The sequence below is a fragment of the Rhineura floridana genome, chromosome 12 (assembly GCF_030035675.1).
Source record: "Rhineura floridana isolate rRhiFlo1 chromosome 12, rRhiFlo1.hap2, whole genome shotgun sequence".
Taxonomy (NCBI): Eukaryota; Metazoa; Chordata; class Lepidosauria; order Squamata; family Rhineuridae; genus Rhineura; species Rhineura floridana.
The window spans coordinates 25,326,355-25,346,622 of record NC_084491.1 but is presented as its reverse complement, the minus strand read 5'-3'; the positions used below and the strand labels follow the sequence as shown (position 1 = coordinate 25,346,622).

The 20,268-nt window shown below is 43.4% G+C and overlaps 1 protein-coding gene across 1 annotated transcript; it reads left to right on the top strand.

The window, feature by feature from the left end:
* The first annotated feature begins 1,113 nt into the window (after positions 1–1,113).
* Positions 1,114–18,570, top strand: YKT6 (YKT6 v-SNARE homolog). The gene is made up of 8 exons (XM_061593525.1): positions 1,114–1,380; positions 3,522–3,662; positions 9,257–9,339; positions 10,994–11,094; positions 12,494–12,598; positions 13,172–13,237; positions 15,100–15,201; positions 15,958–18,570. Exons 2-8 carry the CDS (start codon positions 3,559–3,561, stop codon positions 15,991–15,993), a joined length of 597 nt encoding a protein of 198 aa, XP_061449509.1. The 5' UTR covers positions 1,114–1,380; positions 3,522–3,558; the 3' UTR covers positions 15,994–18,570.
* The last annotated feature ends 1,698 nt before the right edge of the window (positions 18,571–20,268 follow it).

Below are 20,268 nucleotides of genomic sequence, written 5' to 3'. Positions count from 1 at the left end.
TCTCAGAAGGCATCTGCTGACCACTGTGAGAACAGCATCCTGGACTAGAACTAGAAGAGGAGTCTTTGGTCTAATCTAGTAGGAATCTTCTTACTGTCTGATGCATGTAAGTCCATGGAGCCCAAAAACTTCTGCGTGCAATGTAGCACTAGATTTGGGCTAGGAGGGGGAGGCCAGAAAATGTGATAGGTTAGTCTTTTACTGCGACCCGAAGGGGGATTTTGTATGTGGAATTTTTGGTTGGAAATCTAAGCCAGCCTCTGTTTCACCTCTTGATCTGCAGCATCCTGCATTGCAGGGTTGTCGTAAGCCACAACTGAAATGGAGATAATAGCAAGATTATTAAAAAATATAGTTCAGACTGCAATCCTATACGTGATTTGCCTGGGAGTATGTCATTTTTAACTCAACGGAGCTTGCTTCTGAGTGGAAAATACAGAAGTGCAAATTCAGAAGTGCAGGGTCCCTTCAAGATAGTCACACCATGCCCTCAGGAATCAGTGACTCTTCTGCAATTAGAGAATTATACAACCAGAATAAAACTGCTGTGTGCATAGGCTCTCCCTGCCCCAACTCTCTTTCTGAGGGTTAAACATTACCCAGAAATGTTTTGATTTGAAGAATACTGAAATGAAGTCAAGTGTGGGACTAGGGTTTGGGAGATGAAGGCACTTTGCCATGAATCTCACTTACCCTAGGAGCCAATCAACATGAAAGGGGATGTGTATGTTAGCTACTGTGAAGAGTCTTCTCAGTGATTGACTCACCTTATTTCACTCTGATTGGCTCCAATCAGCACAAAAGGACAAGGAAGTATATTGTTAGCCAAGTGAGAAGACTCTTCTCAGTGGCAAACACCCCCCTTCATGCAGATTGGATTGTACATAGGGACCCTGTTCGCAAAGAAGTAAGGGGTCTAAGACCTCCAGCGACTCTGGACGACTACACCTCTGGCAACTCTGCCTAGCTGTCTGCATTATTTTCAGTTCCGAAGAGGGAGGCAAGGAAAGAACTAGAAAGTGTGTCGGAAACATTTTGTTGCTTCCTGCCTATCATTCACTGAATTCACTTAATTTCGGGGGGGGGGGAACCATCGATTAAAAAGGAAAGAAAAGAAGAACCGGGACGTTCCCTCCACCGCACACAAAATATTGTCTTGCAACTCTACACTTTTCGTATCTCTATGATGGTTCGCCCGTCGGCGAGTTGGCAGCGCTTCCGGCTTCCTTTGGGCTCTACATCCGGGTCAAAAGCTGCGCCGGCTTCCGTTTCGTTAATCCCCTCACAGCTGCTTCGGAAGTCTTGTCAGGCGAGACGTGACGTGAGGGGGCAACGCCAGGAACCAACGCGGGCCTCTCACTTTCGTGAGGTGGACTAAGGGTAAGAAAGAAGCGCGTGTTTGTCGGTTATTTGTCGAGGTCTGCAGCTGAGGGAGGGCGGTTGGTTGAGGCTGCTTGAAAGGGGCTTGTCTCTCTTCAAAGGGGTCAGGCGGGCCCAGCCCTCCGGGGAGCGGGCGCTCCCGCCCTCCCCTCCCTTGCTGCTGGTGCTCCCATTACCCGTTTTGTTGTGTGTTACTAATATCGGCTGCCCGGTGCTCTACAAGAGTCTGGAGTGAAAACGCCCCGGAAAACTGAAAAGCCGGCTGGCTCTGGTTCAGGAATGCGGGGAGTTGCTTTATACTGGCTCGGGCGATTTGCCCCTCCGCTCTGGCACAGGTTCTTAAGGTCTTCTGGCAGAGAAAAGGCCTTTCCCGAACCTGCTACCTGGACTTTTTTAGCTGGAGATGGTGGGGATTGAATCTGGGGCTTCTGCATTGCCTTTCACTGCCCCTCGGCTTATAGCCCAGGGGTGGGGGACCTGTGCACCTCCAGGTGCTGTTGGACTCCCATCTGCCCTCCGGCCAGCATTGCTAATGGTCGTGGATGATGGGAGTTGGAATCCAGTGGTATCTGAAGGGTCACAGGTTCTTTGTCTCTGCTGTGGATCAGACTGGTTCTCTAGTCTAGGAGTAGTCAGTATTTGCGGTCCCCCAGATGTTGTGGACCACAACTCCCATTATTCCTCACCATTGGCCATGCTGGCTGAGGCTGATGGGAGCTGGAGTCCAAACAACATCTGGAAGGTACCCCTCTAGTTCCTTGCCTGCTGACAGTGACTAACCAAATAATTCTTTCCATTCCAACCTTTGTTCCAGAAGGTATCTGTGTTAGTAGGAGATAGGTGGTTAATTACCTTGTCTCTCAACAACTGCTCTGTCAAACCTAGCGTACTCCTGTCTCATATTTCTCATTGGAAGAAATTACACAGTACTGTTGTGCCTAAAAGGCCCCAGACACCATAAGCTGAGAAGCACTGCCACCCTGGGCTCCTACTGGGAGGAAGGGCAGGATATAAATAAAATCAATAATAAATAAAGAACCGAGGCCATGGTGTAGCTCACTTAAGTGACAAATAGTGCAATCCAATACATGTTTATCCGAAGTTGTCCAATTATACTTAGGCAACCAAAGTTTTTTTCCTATTTCTATTGTACTCTAAACACTTTTATTATCTTGGAGTTGATAATAATTTAAAAATACAGAATAAAATACTTATTTTAAGGTACAGTTGATATTTTAAAGTTACTGAACATAAGTGTTACAGATGATGTAGGATGCAAATGTAGCTGAGTATATATTTGAAAGTATTATAATTTAAACCATGGGTGGGGAAACCTGTGGCCTTCCAGATCTCACTGGACTACACGTACCACCATCCCTGGCCAGGCTGTCTGGTGGTGATAGGAGGAGTCCAGCAATGTTTGGGGGGGGCACAGGTTTCCTTACCCCTGATTTAAATCCTGGTCTTGGATAATCTCTGAAACGTTGGGTGGGTGCCTGCAGTTTTAGTGGTCTTTTACTTGTGAGCATTGCTTGTATAGCTTGCCTAAACAGAAAGGGTTAAGTTGCAATTTCCAATGTAATTTAACATAGCACAGGGAGTGGTTGGATATATAAAAAATCATAGGGACTTTGCAATTTAATCTTACACTAGCCACCTAATTTATATCAAAACTGTTGAAACTTTGTTTGGAAAGAATTGTGAAAAACTATTTTCCTGAATTTGTAGAACTTTGTACATTGATCTGTGAGTAATATTTTGTCAGATTGTGGCTGTAATCCTATATTATGCATACATGTATGTAAGCCTCACTAAAATAAATAGGATTTCTCCTAAGTGCGCATCTACAACCTGGGAGACCAGGGTTCGAATCCCCACACAGCCATGAAGCTCACTAGGTGACCTCTCAGCCTCATGAAAACCCTATTCATAGGGTCGCCATAAGTCGGAATCGACTTGAAGGCAGTACATACATACATGTGTTCCATTTTCTAGTATGTAAATGCTTCAGGTTGGGGCCTATAGAGATCTAGTCTCATGTTGTGGACATGTTGATATCTGCATAGTATTGTACTTTATCTCTGATATTTTCACTTTAAACTATCTGATTGTTATATGTGTCTTTTTCATCCTTTGCTCAGGCTATTCAGGATTAGAGAGGCTTAAGTAGATAAAAAAATGAAGCTTTACAGTCTAAGCGTCCTTTACAAAGGAGATCCCAAAGTACATTTACTGAAGGCTGCCTATGATGTGTCATCATTTAGCTTTTTCCAGAGATCCAGGTATGTTTCCACTGCATCAGGATGATTACTGGGGTATTTCCCTCTGATGTTTTTATGAGTCCTCTTCAAGAGGTTGAATTTGTATTTGAGATTATTGAATGGAGTTCAGGATAGTGAATTATAATGAAACTTTTCTGGTCAGTGAGTTGGCAAAAAATGCTTTTTTATTGTCCCAGTAAAGGTTATGATAAGTCCTTATGAACTTGTTTAAAAGAATGTAACTTCTCAGTGTGAATTCTATTGTGTTAAAAAGGTTTGCTACTTGTGCCAATCTGAACAGCTGTGCATTGCCTTCAAAATTTGCCCTGTCACTTGCAAGTCGAGGTGCACCTGGCACCAACACTGTTATCTTTTCAGCACCAGGTCAAGACTTTCCTCTTCTCCCAGGCAGTTTAGCATGTGTTTTTAAATTGTTTTTTTTAAAAATGTGTTTTTAAATTTGTATATTTGTTTTTAATGTTTTTAATTGTTGTAAACCGCCCAGAGAGCTTCGGCTATGGGGCGGTACACAAATGTAATTTTTAAAAAAAGTCAAACAGCTTTGAGTGTGCTCACCTGCTTATTGATGATGAGTATATCTAGGTAAATACAGTATTATGCTATTAATCTAACAGTGCTAATTTAGCCCTTGAAACTAGAGTCATTGCCACAAAACTGTATTCTTAAATAGAACAGATAGAACAAGAAATGAGAACTACTGTGACAACTCTAAATCCATTTTCTCTCTGCTCATATATTTCTTTGAGCAAGCATTTAGTTTTGCTACAACACGGCTTAGGCAGTAAGTATACATACAGCTCATAGAGGCTGCTATCAAAATAATTGACAGCAGCGCTTGTTGAATGGATTCACCAGCTGACACTTGAATTTTTATGAGTTGTAGATTTAGAGGCTGTTTTTGAAAAAACTGACTTTTATCCAATGCTACTCTTAATTATAGTAGACCAGTTGAAGTTTATGTACACAACTAACTTAGCTGTAGGTTCATTCCTTTCACTGGACCTACTCTGAATAAAACTTGGGTGGATACAACTTTGCTTATCCCTTTTCTAGTGAGACCTTGCACTTTTACTTCTTGTTTTAAGAACAAAGATTTAAGTGGTTTTCTCCTATGATTATTTTCTTGCTAACAAATGTTTTGCAGTGAGTTTATTGCAATGCCACTGCTAGTAATACCACGTTTCTCTATGGGATTTTTGTGGCTCCCAAGTCATTTGCTCCACGAGCTAGAGGGAGCCCCAGCTGACGAAGCGTCAAGGCCCCAGCTGACAAAGCGTCAAGGCGAGTTAAGCAGCAGAGCGAGTTCGGCAGCAGGGCAAGGAGGCCAGGGCCCCCCACTCTGCCCGTCTGTTCCCTGACCTCAACTAAACCGCAGTCTCCAACCCATTGACGTAATAAACCTTAAACAAAACTATGCAGGTAAGAAGCCAGCAGGGGTGTGGGGGCTTTCCAGTGTTTTGCACCGCCTGCAGCATGTACGACTATCTGCCGGTTGGACAGAAGTCGTGGGTGTGCTCTCGGTGCAATGAGCTCCTGGCTCTCCGGGAACGACTTCATTTCCTTGAGGCCAAGGTGGCAGACCTGGAAAAGCTGAGAGAGGCAGAGAGGTGTGTGGAGGAGGCCTTCAGGGACGTTATAGCTGTGTCCCACTCCAACGATGATAGCTCTCCTGCTATCATGGACAACGATGGTCTCGGGGAAGGAGAGCATCCAGCTGAGGAAGAGGGAAATGATCCCTTAGAAGGGACCCATTCCTTGGGGGATGAGCAGGTATCCTCTCGTGCCGAGGATATATCTCCAGGGGGTGGAGGGATCCTTGTAGTGGGTGATTCGATCATTAGGAACATAGACAGTGGGGTGTGTGATGGGCGTGTAGACCGCAAGGTATTTTGCCTGCCTGGTGCGAAGGTTGCGGATATCGCCTGTCGTTTAGATAGTTTGGTAGACAGTGCTGGGAAGGAGTCAGTGGTCGTGGTGCACGTTGGCACCAACGACATGGGGAAATGCAGCTGTGAGGTCCTGGAAGCAAAATTTAGGTTGCTAGGTAGGATGCTGAAAGCCAGGACCTCCAAGGTGGCTTTCTCTGAAATGCTACCGGTTCCACGCGCAGGACCAGCCAGACAGGCCCAGCTTCGCAGTCTCAATGCGTGGATGAGACGATGGTGTCGGGTGGAAGGGTTTGGATTTGTTAGGCACTGGGGAACATTTTGGGACAAGCCGGGCCTGTACAAAAGGGACAGGCTCCACTTGAACCCGAATGGAACCAGACTGCTGGCACTTAAAATTAAAAAGGTAGCAGAGCAGCTTTTAAACTGACTGAGGGGGGAAACCCGACAGGAGCTGAGAAAGGTCCGGTTCGGAATAAACCTCCCCCCTGGGATAAAAACCAAAGAAATGATGAAATTTTAAAAGGGGTAGGCCTAGAAGTAGGCATTGTGAGAGCAGGGGCACAGGATATAAATTCAGAAGAGCAAAATTACCACAGGCCTAACCACAAGTGCCAAAGACACTTGAAGAGAGACACTGCTTACAAGTGCCTGTACGCTAATGCTAGGAGCCTCCGAACCAAGATGGGAGAACTGGAGTGCTTGGTCTTAGAGGAGAGCATTGATATAGTGAACATAACGGAGACCTGGTGGAATGGAGAAAACCAGTGGGATACGGTTATCCCTGGATATAAACTATATCGGAAGGACAGGGAAGGACGTATTGGTGGCGGAGTCGCTCTATACGTGAAAGAAGGCATTGAATCCAGCAAGCTCGAAACCCCAAAAGAGGCAGACTCCTCCACAGAATCGTTGTGGGTGGTGATACCATGCCCCAGGAGGGACTTAATACTGGGAACGATCTATCGTCCCCCTGATCAAAATGCTCAGGGAGACCTTGAGATGAGATATGAAATTGAGGAAGCATCCAAACTAGGAAATGTGGTAGTAATGGGAGACTTCAACTACCCGGACATAGATTGGCCGCATATGTGTTCCAGTCATGACAAAGAAGCAAAGTTTCTAGATATTCTAAATGACTATTCCCTAGACCAGTTGGTCATGGAACCAACCAGAGGGACGGCAACCCTGGACTTAATCCTCAGTGGGGACCGGGACCTGGTGCGAGATGTAAGTGTTGTTGAACCGATTGGGAGCAGTGACCACAGTGCTATTAAATTAAACATACATGTAACTGGCCAATTGCCAAGAAAATCCAACACGGTCACATTTGACTTCAAAAGAGGAAACTTCACAAAAATGAGGGGATTGGTAAAAAGAAAGCTGAAAAACAAAGTCCAGAGGGTCACATCACTCGAAAATGCTTGGAAGTTGTTTAAAAACACTCTATTAGAAGCTCAACTGGAGTGCATACCGCAGATCAGAAAAGGTACCGCCAGGGCCAAGAAGATGCCAGCATGGTTAACGAGCAAAGTCAAGGAAGCTGTTAGAGGCAAAAAGTCTTCCTTCAGAAAATGGAAGTCTTGTCCGAATGAAGAAAATAAAAAAGAACACAAACTCTGGCAAAAGAAATGCAAGAAGACAATAAGGGATGCTAAAAAAGAATTTGAGGAGCACATTGCTAAGAACATAAAAACCAACAACAAACAATTCTATAAATACATTCAAAGCAGGAGACCATCTAGGGAGGCGATTGGACCCTTGGATGATAAGGGAGTCAAAGGTGTCCTAAAGAATGATCAGGAGATTGCAGAGAAGCTAAATGAATTCTTTGCATCTGTCTTCACAGTGGAAGATATAGGGCAGATCCCTGAACCTGAACTAACATTTGCAGGAAGGGATTCTGAGGAACTGAGACAAATAGTGGTAACGAGAGAGGAAGTTCTAAGCTTAATGGACAATATAAAAACTGACAAATCACCGGGCCCGGATGGCATCCACCCGAGAGTTCTCAAAGAACTCAAATGTGAAATTGCTGATCTGCTAACTAAAATATGTAACTTGTCCCTCGGGTCCTCCTCCGTGCCTGAGGACTGGAAAGTGGCAAATGTAATGCCAATCTTCAAAAAGGGATCCAGAGGGGATCCTGGAAATTACAGGCCAGTTAGCTTAACTTCTGTCCCTGGAAAACTGGTAGAAAGTATAATTAAAGCTAGATTAACTAAGCACATAGAAGAACAAGCCTTGCTGAAGCAGAGCCAGCATGGCTTCTGCAAGGGAAAGTCCTGTCTCAGTAACCTATTAGAATTCTTTGAGAGTGTCAACAAGCATATAGATAGAGGTGATCCAGTGGACATAGTGTACTTAGACTTTCAAAAAGCGTTTGACAAGGTACCTCACCAAAGGCTTCTGAGGAAGCTTAGCAGTCATGGAATAAGAGGAGAGGTCCTCTTGTGGATAAGGAATTGGTTAAGAAGCAGAGAGTAGGAATAAACGGACAGTTCTCCCAATGGAGGGCTGTAGAAAGTGGAGTCCCTCAAGGATCGGTATTGGGACCTGTACTTTTCAACTTGTTCATTAATGACCTAGAATTAGGAGTGAGCAGTGAAGTGGCCAAGTTTGCTGACGACACTAAATTTTTCAGGGTTGTTAAAACAAAAAGGGATTGCGAAGAGCTCCAAAAAGACCTCTCCAAACTGAGTGAATGGGCGGAAAAATGGCAAATGCAATTCAGTATAAACAAGTGTAAAATTATGCATATTGGAGCAAAAAATCTGAATTTCACATATACGCTCATGGGGTCTGAACTGGCGGTGACCAACCAGGAGAGAGACCTCGGGGTTGTAGTGGACAGCACGATGAAAATGTCGACCCAGTGTGCGGCAGCTGTGAAAAAGGCAAATTCCATGCTAGCGATAATTAGGAAAGGTATTGAAAATAAAACAGCCGATATCATAATGCCGTTGTATAAATCTATGGTGCGGCCGCATTTGGAGTACTGTGTACAGTTCTGGTCGCCTCATCTCAAACAGGATATTCTAGAGTTGGAAAAGGTTCAGAAGAGGGCAACCAGAATGATCAAGGGGATGGAGCGACTCCCTTACGAGGAAAGGTTGCAGCATTTGGGGCTTTTTAGTTTAGAGAAAAGGCGGGTCAGAGGAGACATGATAGAAGTGTATAAAATTATGCATGGCATTGAGAAAGCAGATAAAGAAAAGTTCTTCTCCCTCTCTCATAATACTAGAACTTGTGGACATTCAAAGAAGCTGAATGTTGGAGGATTCAGGACAGACGAAAGGAAGTACTTCTTTACTCAGCGCATAGTTAAACTATGGAATTTGCTCCCACAAGATGCAGTAATGGCCACCAGCTTGGATGGCTTTAAAAGAAGATTAGACAAATTCATGGAGGACAGGGCTATCAATGGCTACTAGCCATGATGGCTGTGCTGTGCCACCCTAGTCAGAGGCAGCATGCTTCTGAAAACCAGTTGCCAGAAGCCTCAGGAGGGGAGAGTGTTCTTGCACTCGGGTCCTACTTGCGGGCTTCCCCCAGGCACCTGGTTGGCCACTGTGAGAACAGGATGCTGGACTAGATGGGCCACTGGCCTGATCCAGCAGGCTCTTCTTATGTTCTTATGTTCTTATGCTTAGTATATTTGGGAAGCTTTGGTAACTAACCTTGGGGCATGCCTTTTCTTGTTTTCAGTGTTCAGGAATTTATGACCTTCACGAGTCAGCTAATAGTAGAGCGTTCAGAGCCTGGCAGCAGAGCTTCTGTAAAGGAACAGGGTAAGAGTACACAGTGGTTTGGGTTGTACTAAGATAGCCTTCCCCAGGGTAGCTGTCCTGGCTGGGGCTGATGGGAGTTGTAGTCCAGAACATCTGGATGGCACCAAGTTGGGGAAGGCTGTACTAAGTGTTCAGAGTCTCAATTTGCAAACTTTATATGTAGCTTGCAGCTGAGATTTACACTCGCTTGCATATTTCATGTGACAGTGCTTCTCATGTAGAAAAAGAAGAATCTGGTTCTGTTGTTCAGCGGAATAAAAGGTTTTGATGGTTCTCTTGACTGAATTATTTTTGCTCTCAGACTATGTTGGTTGGGTTTTAAAACATCTTTAAATACATCACCTGATAAGTAATGAGTATCTGCAGAGCTGGTCATTGCCATGTAAGGCTGCAATCCAATACACACTTACCTGGGGGTAAGTCCCATTGAACCTAATGGAGCTTACTTTTGAGTATACATGTATTGGATTGCAGCCTAAGTTGCTTGGAAAATGCATTTTGATACAGCAGTAAGCATCCCAGTGTGCGGCAGTTATGAAGAAAGAAAATCCCATGTTGGGGATTAAAAATAAAATTGCCAATAAATGCCACTGTACAAATCTGTCATGTGACGGCATTTGGAATACTGTGTACAGTTCTGGTTGCTGCAGCTCAAAAAGCAGCTTGTAGAATTGGAAAGGATTCAGAAAAGGGCAACCAAAATGATCATGGGGTGCAGTTACAATTTGGGGGGCTTTTTTTGTTTAGGAAAAAGGCATGAAAAGGCTATAAAAGCATAGAGGAAGCGGATAGATAGAACTTTTTTCCCCTTCTCTCATATTAGTAGAACCTGGAACCATCTAATAAAGCTGACTGTTGGAAGGAAATTATAAAAGGAAATACTTCTTCACACAGCACATAATTAAACTATGGAATTTCTGTCCACAAGATGCAACATTGGCCACTAACTTGGATGCCTTTAAAAGACATTTAGGCAAATTCATAGAGAATAAGGCTATCGATGGCTACTGGCCATGATGGCTGTGTACTGCCTCCAGAGGAGGAATGCCTCTGAATGCCAGTTGCTGGGAGTCACAAGTGGGGAGAGTGCTTTTGCACTCAGGTCCTACTTGTGAATTTCTCGGAAGCATATGGCCAGTGTGAGAACAGAGTGCTGGACTGGGTAGGCCTTTGATCTGATCTGGGCTGTATTTACATTGTTAAGTGACCACTGGATTAGCCCTTTCCCCAACTGTATTCACAGTGTTACAGATTAATTGATGAGGACTGTTCATTCTCTGTGTTACAATGTTTTTTCCCTGTGGCGCATTATTCAGTGGTACCCAAGCACAATTCTTCCTTGTGTTTGGAAGCTGCCCTAGGCCTGCAGTGGGGGAATTCCATTCATCCTTTCAAGATGAAGCCCTTATATTTTATTTTATTTATTCAATTTATTAGTTGCTTTTCTTCACAAAAGTGAACCCTAAGTGACATACATTCAATAAACAATCTAAACACTTGGAGCTGATAAGTGCAACGTCTGCTTCCCTAAAGTACATGCTGAAATGGAGGTGTCCCCAAATTAACTTGTATCTATGTGATTCTCTCACGCACAGACACTAAGTAACTTTATATGGGAAGAAATGTAAACCATTCATCTCTCTGTTTGCTTCAGAATATCTCTGCCATGTTTATGTACGGAATGATGGGTTGGCTGGAGTGGTGATTGCAGACAATGAGTATCCATCCCGGGTCTGTTTCACCTTGTTGGATAAGGTAAGCTCCAACATGTACCAGGGTGACCTGTGTTTCTGCGGATGAGCTGCAAGAGAGCATACAATAGAAGCTTCAGAGCAACAATATGGGTCCTCTCTGTTGGGGGGGGGAACCTCCAGCCTTCCCCCCTCCCCAGAATAATGCACATGCCAAAGTTATTACAGTTTCAGTCCATACTGAAGATCTTTGATGGTCCTTAATGCCTGTTGTTATGAGAGTGAATTTTATTTGAACTATTGATTGGGTTTTCATTTTATTGCATCTTGTATTTGTATTTCAACATTTTATGTTGTATTTTGTATGTTGTACACTGCTTGGAAATGCTTGCATGACAGGTAGTATATAAATACTTTTAATAAATAAATAAAAATAGAAGTCTGCCTTGGTTACAGGTAAAGCATTGCTTCGATTGGGACATTGCGCCAAACCATGATTTGCACTAACCATAGTCTTAGAATCGCAGCCTAAGATTTAGGCAAAATGTTCAACCCATTCACATGTAGCAAGAATAGGAATTTTGACAGTTCTTGAGGTGGGTGTGAACACTAAAAAAAAATTGGAAGGGGGATTTAGCCGTTGTAAGGTGACAATAGCAGTACTTGCTTGAACAGCTGCTGACCATCATTCTTCTCTTTTCCTCTCCCCCGATTCACCTAGGAATAATTATACATTATGCCCCCACTGGTGGCCTTTTAAACATCAAACCGTAGCTAAGCTTCATTCCATGGTTGGTGTGATGTCTGAATTGGGAATCGGTTTTTGGCATTTGGTGTGCAACATAATTGTTTTATTTGCTGACGTCCATAAGACAAAAATTTGCTTGCTTTCTCATTTGGTAGTTTTCACAGGAACTCTAGGTTTCCCAGGTAATTTAAGCCTGGCAAGTACCCACAAAGCAGATTTGTTTAGTTCCAGAGATGGAACTACCTTGAGTACACTCAGCCTGGTCCCGTTGTGTCTATTAAGGCCACAAAATTGGAGACTACTTGTTCTGATTTGTTCCTGATGATGAGCTTCTTTTGGATCTTGGAATTGCTTTGAATATTTATCAGCATTTCCTATTGGGGAAGGTGGGTGTTCCAGTGGATAGCACAGAGACACTGGATGTCGCATGTCTGCAGTTGTAACTGACAATTATAATATTAGTTATCCAAGAGGTGTCTTTGAGAATCTTGGTCTATGTTGTTGTTCTGAGCTCACTACATAGATACCTGGGAGAGCGTACACATAGATCTGTTTGTCCAAAAGCATTTATAGGCTTCAGGTTGTATGGGTATATCAATACGCTTGTTATCTTTCATCTGACTGCTTCACAGAATTAAATTTTTCCCCTAGTCCTGAAGTCTATGTGATGTGAATAAGAGAGTAATTGAATTCTCATTATCACTTCACGTTGTAGGTGCTGGATGAATTCTCCAGGCAAGTTGGCAGGATAGACTGGCCTTCTGGATCCCCAGCAACAATAAACTACACAGCATTGGATGGTTACCTTAGTAAATACCAGGTGTGGTTGAACTGAACTATAAGTTTGAAGGGGAAGAAGCTGTAATGGGGTCTGTACATTTGGTGCATTATTTTAACTTAAATATTGCCTCTAATACTTTCAGTGCATGTCTATTTTAGTACTATTCTGTTTTTTGTGTTTTTTAAAAAAGGAGATGTGTCTTATTGATCACATATCTGGCATGCTATAATCTAAGATTTTGCTCTTTTGGCAATCTCAGTTCCACGTGCATGACTTCATATAGCTTCTTGTGTGTTATATGAGAAGAAGATGCTCTCTGAGAAGAGGACAAAGAACCCAAAATATTTTCAGCTGAGGGAACCCCAATGCTGTTTTATTTTTATTTTTTAAATAGTTTTATTTGTGCATTTTCAATAATAAATACAAACACCAATGCTGTTTTATTGAAACTTCCAGTGTCTAACAGTTAAGGTGTATTCTTTGGGCCGTGCTTATAGCTTGGCATCTTTGGAAGTGTCTACTTCCTGATTATAGCAATGCGGAATTAAAATCCTAGAGATGATCTTCAGTGTCTCGGCTACACTGAAATAAAATTATGTGTTTCTCTTTAAGAATCCTCGTGATGCAGATGCAATGACAAAAGTGCAAGCAGAGCTGGACGAGACCAAAGTCATTCTGGTAAGGGGAAGCATCTTGTAGTACCTTAAATCAAGCTTTCCAGTTGTGGTTGGCCTACAGATCACATCAGCCTTGACCATTGGCCATGCTGGGGTGGCACTGATGGGAGTTGTAGTCCAGCAACAGTTGTGTGACTTTATCACGACCATTTAGAAAATATGGGAGAGTATAGAATTCCCCCGTCCCTGGGTCCCCTCAGCATCTTTGACCACAACAGTTTAGGATGTATCCCCACAAAGCTCCAAATGCTATAAAAACAAGTCTTGCTTCTTTTTTTCGTCTTAGAAAGGTATATTTTTCAGCCGAGTGAGTGGTGTGTGTGTTGATTATTTAATGGGAGTGACTGACTCCTAAATCAGTCTCCTAATAGCCACATGTAATTCTGCAAACTGGTTGGGGAGCCCTTAGACAAGAACAGTGATACAGTCACATGGAACTAGGTCATGACTGCCACCTTAGCTATGAACAGCTTTTGCTGTTATGATGTCATTAATATCTGAGTTCATCTCTAATAATGAGCCTAGTGTTCCTTGGGTTGTAGAGTAGAAATGCCTTGGATATCCTGTTTTGTGACTGCTTCAGTTGCTACCTTCCCCTAATTGTGGTGAAATATATTACTTCCTTTCTGATTAGTAGTGGATGGCTGCTTTGAATCCTGCTTCATACTGGCCTTCCCACCAGGGGCTGGGAGTTAAACTGAGCTTTTAAGGTTCTTGCAGAACATTAAGGCAGCTAGAAAGGGAGCTACTTAACACCCTTAAATGGCAGGGCAGTGTTGCCTTCTTAGTTTGCCAGAGAACTACTTTGCTGGCTAAGCATTGTAGTTTTGGGATTTTGTTTGTTTTCACATCTGTATAAAAAGCTTTTGTCAAGTTTAGCTAATGATTATGGGCAACTTTAGCCCAAATACTAATGTTGGGTTTAGTGCTAAGCATCTGAAAATTGGGTCCAATGCTTAGGTATCAGAAGAACTCAAATATAAGTATTGGGGTTTTTTTCTTTTTTGCTTTCCCAGTCTTCTGAACATGTGTATAAGTAGTTAAATAGAAAGTTTATTTCTGCAGTCACAAATCCAAAAACACTTGACAGGCAGAATTTAGTTTACATTTTTTAAAATAAGTTGTTAAAATTAGAAAATCTCTTCTGCCATATACTGAAGGTGACAATCAAAATACAAAAAACAACCCCAAGGATAAAATATACAAACTACACTAAAAGACTGGATGGCCAACCCAGTTACAAGCATGTGATTTGTCGATACAAAATTAGTAGCTGGAATGAGCTATAAGTAGGAGGGAACTTCTCTAAAAACTATCAATGATGTCACCAGGTGTGCTTTCCTGGGCAGGGAGTGCTAAGAAGTAGGTGCCACAACTGAAAAAGCCCTGTGTATGTCTGTCTCTCTCACCCCCCCCCCTTTATGCCCCCAAAGAACGGGAGAGTTTATATAGGGCAAAAGCTCGTCTTTGTATGCATAAACAGGCATGCACTTTGGGCTTTTCTTAAGTTTCAGATTTAGAATTTACACACCTTTTGGCAGGAGCCAAAGTGTGAGGGAGAGGGATGAATAAATACTTGTAGTGGTGGCAGCACATGAACATTGATCTATGTGAGAGCTAGTTGTGTGCAGAGTCCAAAAACCTAGTTCCTTGCCTTAAACACCAAAGTGTTCCTTTCTAATAACTTCCAACCCCCAAACAGAAACCTCCATGTGATATGAAAGTGGAGGTGGGATGCAGAACTCTGCCAAGTGGTGTGACAGTGGCCATGTCAATTCATAGTCCACGTTTGTGCAGCTGGGCTTATAAGTGTTCTTGGCTACATGCAGCCTCCCTCTTTCAGCTCTATCCTTTCCCCCTTAGCACAATACCATGGAGTCTTTGTTAGAAAGAGGAGAGAAACTGGATGACTTGGTGTCCAAATCAGAGGTTCTTGGAACGCAGTCAAAAGCCTTCTACAAAACTGTAAGTATATTCTGGCCAGAGGCTCCACTACCCTGTTTCTTTGACTTCTCTGTTTTCTTAGCAGAGTATCTGTGGGCTTGTGAGTGTGTGGGGTCTTTTGAATGAGCCAGTGGTTGTGGTGGTGTGTTCTCGGAGCCAAATGCTGTGAGACACCTGCCACATAACACCTGTGTGTGGGCAGTGGGGGTGGATTGGCAGGAGATGAAGTAATTCTTATACCTGTTGTTAGTCCTGCAAGGCTTGTGATTCCCGGAGACTGCAGCATTGTGGTGGGTCACTTTTAAAGCCCTAAACTGCTTTGGACCCAGATACCTTATGGACCATTTTCTACCATGTGAGTCAGATTGAACATCAGGAGAAGCCCTCCGAGTCTCTCCTCACCCTCTGAAAAAGAAAAACCTGGGTGGATGGAGGTTTTCTTGGTTGAGGCACCACAACATAGGATTTACTCATGTAATGGGCTTCAGTGGGTTTGTTGGATTTTATCACCATAGTGCTGTTCTCGCTTCTTGAGGATTGAAACTTTTGAAAATGTTGCATTTCCTATTTTTATTAATGTATGAGACTTCCTGGACATTTTTTAAAATCTGAAGGATGGCACATGTAAGTGTTCTTGGTAAATAAATGCATACATTTGGGCTCTCCTGGCACAAGGAGATGCTGCGTGACGTAGCTTCTGAGGATATGACTTGCTACACATTTGTAAAAAGGAATCTCTCAATGTGTGTGCACACTTCTTTTTAAACCATCTCTAAGGCCCGCAAGCAGAACTCGTGCTGTGAGATCATGTGACTCTGTTGCCTGCAGCCTGCCACCTGCTCGGGACGACACTCGCATTCAGAGCTCCCCGAACCAAGCAGTACGAAGATGCACCCCAGCTATCTACCATGGCAGTCCTTGTTTCCAGATATAGCCACCTCAGCCAGACTGGATGCATGGAATGGGATATGACGTTGGGGTTCATGAATCTAAAACAATCTTTTTTTTCTTTTCTTGGAAAAAGGCATCTTGGACCTCAAGATGCTTGTTCTACGGGGTTGATGATAGACACTGACTTTTTTCTGCTGGTACTAAAGGGGCTCCTGCTCTGGCAGTCTGGTGGATAGCCGCTGTGTAGGGTTCTTTGCCCTGCTCCTTTCTGAAACCCACAAGCAAATGTGGACTCGTGTTCTACATCTCTTGCTGTATGCTCATGTAACACTAAGAAAACAGTCTGACCACATGAAGATTGTATGCTGGTACCAAGACTTGATTTGCCAGTCTCAACGCAGCATCAAGTGGTGATGATGAATTTCCCTGTGCGCTAAAATTTCCTATGCTAGTTGGGGAAGCGAGGCAGACTTCCAGCCTATTCAATCTCCCAGGGACCACCTGTGAACTCATGTGCTGTTGAAAGACGTAGAAGTAGCCTGAGAATTGCTGTTTCTGCTTCTTACAATGTAGTAGAGGAACTCCAAGGGGGTGAGAGCTTGGCCATGTGAAAGTGCTTTGAAGTATTTCCCTTGGCTCTACACGGGAAGTTCTTTTGATCTTGTGACTGCATTTGCCAAGGAGATTAAAGCATTTTCACACCCAATACTAACTGCCTCTTGCCAAATACAATAGATTTTAAGAAGGTTTGATATGGCATCAATTACTGGAAGTCTGTCACATCTCAGAGCTGATATGGAGAGGGCTTATCCGTGATATTGGTCAATTTTCTAGTCAGTGGCTTATGTTGCTTTTACTAAGCTCTTCCACATAATATGGAGAAGCTGTTTCGCAGTCGGCTGTCCCTTCATTGGCAATGTATTATGTTTATGGCTGTTAGGCAGTGCTCCTGCCTGTAGTATTAAACCAGCAGCCTTTTTTGGTGGCGTTGCCCGGAAGTATCATCTGCTGCTTTGCACTAGGCCCTGTGCCAGAGTTTTGTAAAGTGTGACCTGTCCTATATTAGGTGTGTTTTAGCCACTGAAATTGTGCATCTTGGTGTCTTGTGATATTTTTGGCTGGACCTATGTCCTCCCGACTGGAGCGTTTGTCCCTGCTGGCTAGTTTTATGTAAATACTAGAAAATGTTGTTAATAACCTTGCCTTTTCTATCAGTGGTGCCTGAGTACTGAGGCCCATTCTATCTTGGAAGGCAGGGGTGATATTGTACAGTTGGGGTACCCCTCCATGCCTTTACCTGCCACAGTTGCGGTGGGAATGTCTGCATGTAGGTGAGAAAATGCATCACTTCAAAAAAGGCCTGTATTTGGCAAGGGGCCCTTAGAGAAGCAGCTTTAGTAGTCAACAGGAAGGAAATGCTACACTATGCTAATGTACATCACTGGGATCATGGGGGGCATTGGTCACCTGGCTCTTGTGTGGGGTGTATTTGCCCAGGACAATGACGGCTATTTTTCTAATCTAGATCTATTAGAAACTGAAGTGATGCCACTAGCATAAGACTTCTCTCTTTTCTGAAGTGGCACATGAAAAGGCGGGGGGAATTTCTTGGCCTTCCATTATAGTGAACAAGCTGTAGCAAAGGGAACAAATCATTATTGACAAGGACTGTGAGCGTGAATGCAATTTCTGACTTGCAGTCTGTTCACTTTTTGTGCTTCTATTTCATATTTGACTGTACTGGTTCTCATAACCGTCTGGAGCAACCAGCAACTTTACATTGCAAAAAATGGCTTGCAATTTGTTACCTGATGAAATCTACACAAAGTCCAGGGCAGTAGGAGTGAAATGGGCCAAGTCAGAGACCCAGGGTTTTAATAAGCTTCTGTTATTGTAGTTGACCTGTGTAGTTGTGGTGGTGGGTGCCCTGGGCTTTTGACAGTTTGGCCACATTTACTTGCTCTCTGGGCCTGAGCTGCTCTCACACCCTGGCCAATCATAAACTTGAATTGACGTTATGCAGGCTGTATTGGCAAACCCAATGCAGCACCCCTCTTGGTGCCAGTATGTATCGCCAGCCTTAATTTTTCTTTCTTCCTCCCATCTCTACTTTAGATGTATCTGAGGGCTGTCTTTTCTGTAAAATCCATTTGTGTTACTGTCTTCTGGGCTTGATATTAATGAGCTCTCCTAACAAGAGGGTAGATAGAGAGCTGGAGTGATTTCCATTTCTTCTTGCTTCGGAAGAGAACTGTTCTTCCCATGTGTCATTCTTTGAATGAAAATGCACTCCAGAGACTTGCCCAGAGAAGTAAGCAAGGCTAATTTGTTCATGCTTTGCCACTTAGGCTCACGTGCTCACATCTATTCCTATCCTCTTTCTAATGTGGAAGCTTTTACTAAAGATTGTATTTTAATAAATATTGCCTAACTTCTGTATGTACTGGTTACTGGATTATACCTATATGGATAAAGTTGTTATTTGATTGTTCAAAAATAGTTTGTCTCATATTATCCATGCAAGAATTAGTTATGATCCTCATTCTGTTGAAATTGCTGATGGGGAACCTGCAGCCTTCCAGTTGATGCTCGACTACAACTCTCTTTATCCCTGACAATTGGCAATAGGGGCAGAGCTGTTAGGACTGGGAGTCTAGCAACCCGTGGAGGGCCGCAAGTCTCCATCCCTGGGTCTAAGACAATGGTGCTTCTGACTGTACCTCCCTTGTGGTCTATGGGTTGTATCCAATGCTAGTCCTACTCAGAGTAGACTCATTGAAATGGATGAACTTGACTTAAGCTAGGTCTATTAACTTCAATGGGTCTACTCTGAGTAAAACTTAGTTGGATATAACCATATATCTACTTCTGTATTTGAGGCTGTGTCAGGCTCTGGAATTCAGACGCAGTAACCAGATATAGCATCTTCTATGCAGTTAGAAGGTACATCTGTATGATAGGCCATCAATGCCTGATATTCCAGACTCGCCTTGCTGTTCCTCCCTGGATGCCTGTGCCCACCCTATATTTTTGTTGAGAGTACCTGATCTTAGATTTGAGCAGGACTCTTCAGCTTTGGGCTATGTAGCCAAATCCCTTGGAATACTCATAGCTGCTTTCTTCCCTCAAAGTACTGATAGATTTTCTGTTCCCACAGGTGGTGCATGTCAAAGATAATTAATATAGACGGCAGAAGTTGTAGGACTCCTGTCTCTGCCTTGGACTTAAGTTATTATAATTGTTAAACAGAAAATGACATTTCAGTTGTAGAACTGGAAAAGATGGGAAAATACATTGTTCAATACCCTTGCTCTGAAGTTAGAGTTGCCATGTTCCTTACAGATTTGCACCTATAACTCAACATATGGTGTCATCAAAGTGATGGCCAAAATGCCCCTACCTGCCGAAGTGAGACTTGATACAAGCATTCTACTGTAGCCAGTAGAATAGATTGCAGTGTGTGCTTGGTTTGATGTGTCTGCTGCCCACCACAGTTTCTCCAGTTTGCAAATGTGTCCAGAGCCCCAGAAGCGTGGCGACTCCTGCATTAGAGGAGTGTGGCGGCATCTGCTCTTGCGTGGTCAGTTTCCTAACCTGGCCTAGTAATGGGGATAAGGGAAAACAGTTTGTAGTGCCATGACGCTGGTGGTCCTTGCCCTCCAGAGTTCCTGTTTCTGTTGGAGGTGTAAGAGAATGTCTGCCCTCTTCTTCTGCGGACCGCTTTCTTTTCATTGTTCCTAAACTTAATCCCATCCCTGTGCCTCTGCCTGGGTCCATTGTCAAGGCACATGATGCAGCAACCAAGCAGGTCTGGGCCCGGATAGGAGATACCTTGGAATGTTGTTGGTATTTATTACCTGCTCTTCACCCAGAGGTCCCAGGGCAGGTTACAACAATTTTAAAACACATAATGCCGCCCTAGGCTCCTACGGGGTGGAAGGGCAGGATAGAAATCTAATAATAAATAAATAAATGTATCCTGCTTTAAGCACCTGGGAGGAAAAATGCCCATCTCGAGTATGTATTACATTTATGTGCTACTCCAAATGAATCAGTCTCCACTCTTTCATATTATTACTGGCCCTGTTTCATCAGGTTTTTTAGAGAACAGCAGGTTGCCAAACTCTCATTCAGGGAGGTGTACAAAGACACTTTGTGGGGGAGGGTGCTTGAATGGGAAGCTCAGGAGTGTGAGCA

Coding starts and splice junctions, on each gene's coding strand:
- YKT6 (XM_061593525.1), top strand. CDS start 3,559: ATGAAGCTTTACAGTCTAAGCGTCCTTTACAAAGGAGATCCCAAAGTA. Junction 3,663..9,256: donor AGCTTTTTCCAGAGATCCAG/GTATGTTTCCAC, acceptor TCTTGTTTTCAG/TGTTCAGGAATTTATGACCT. Junction 11,095..12,493: donor GTTTCACCTTGTTGGATAAG/GTAAGCTCCAAC, acceptor TTCACGTTGTAG/GTGCTGGATGAATTCTCCAG.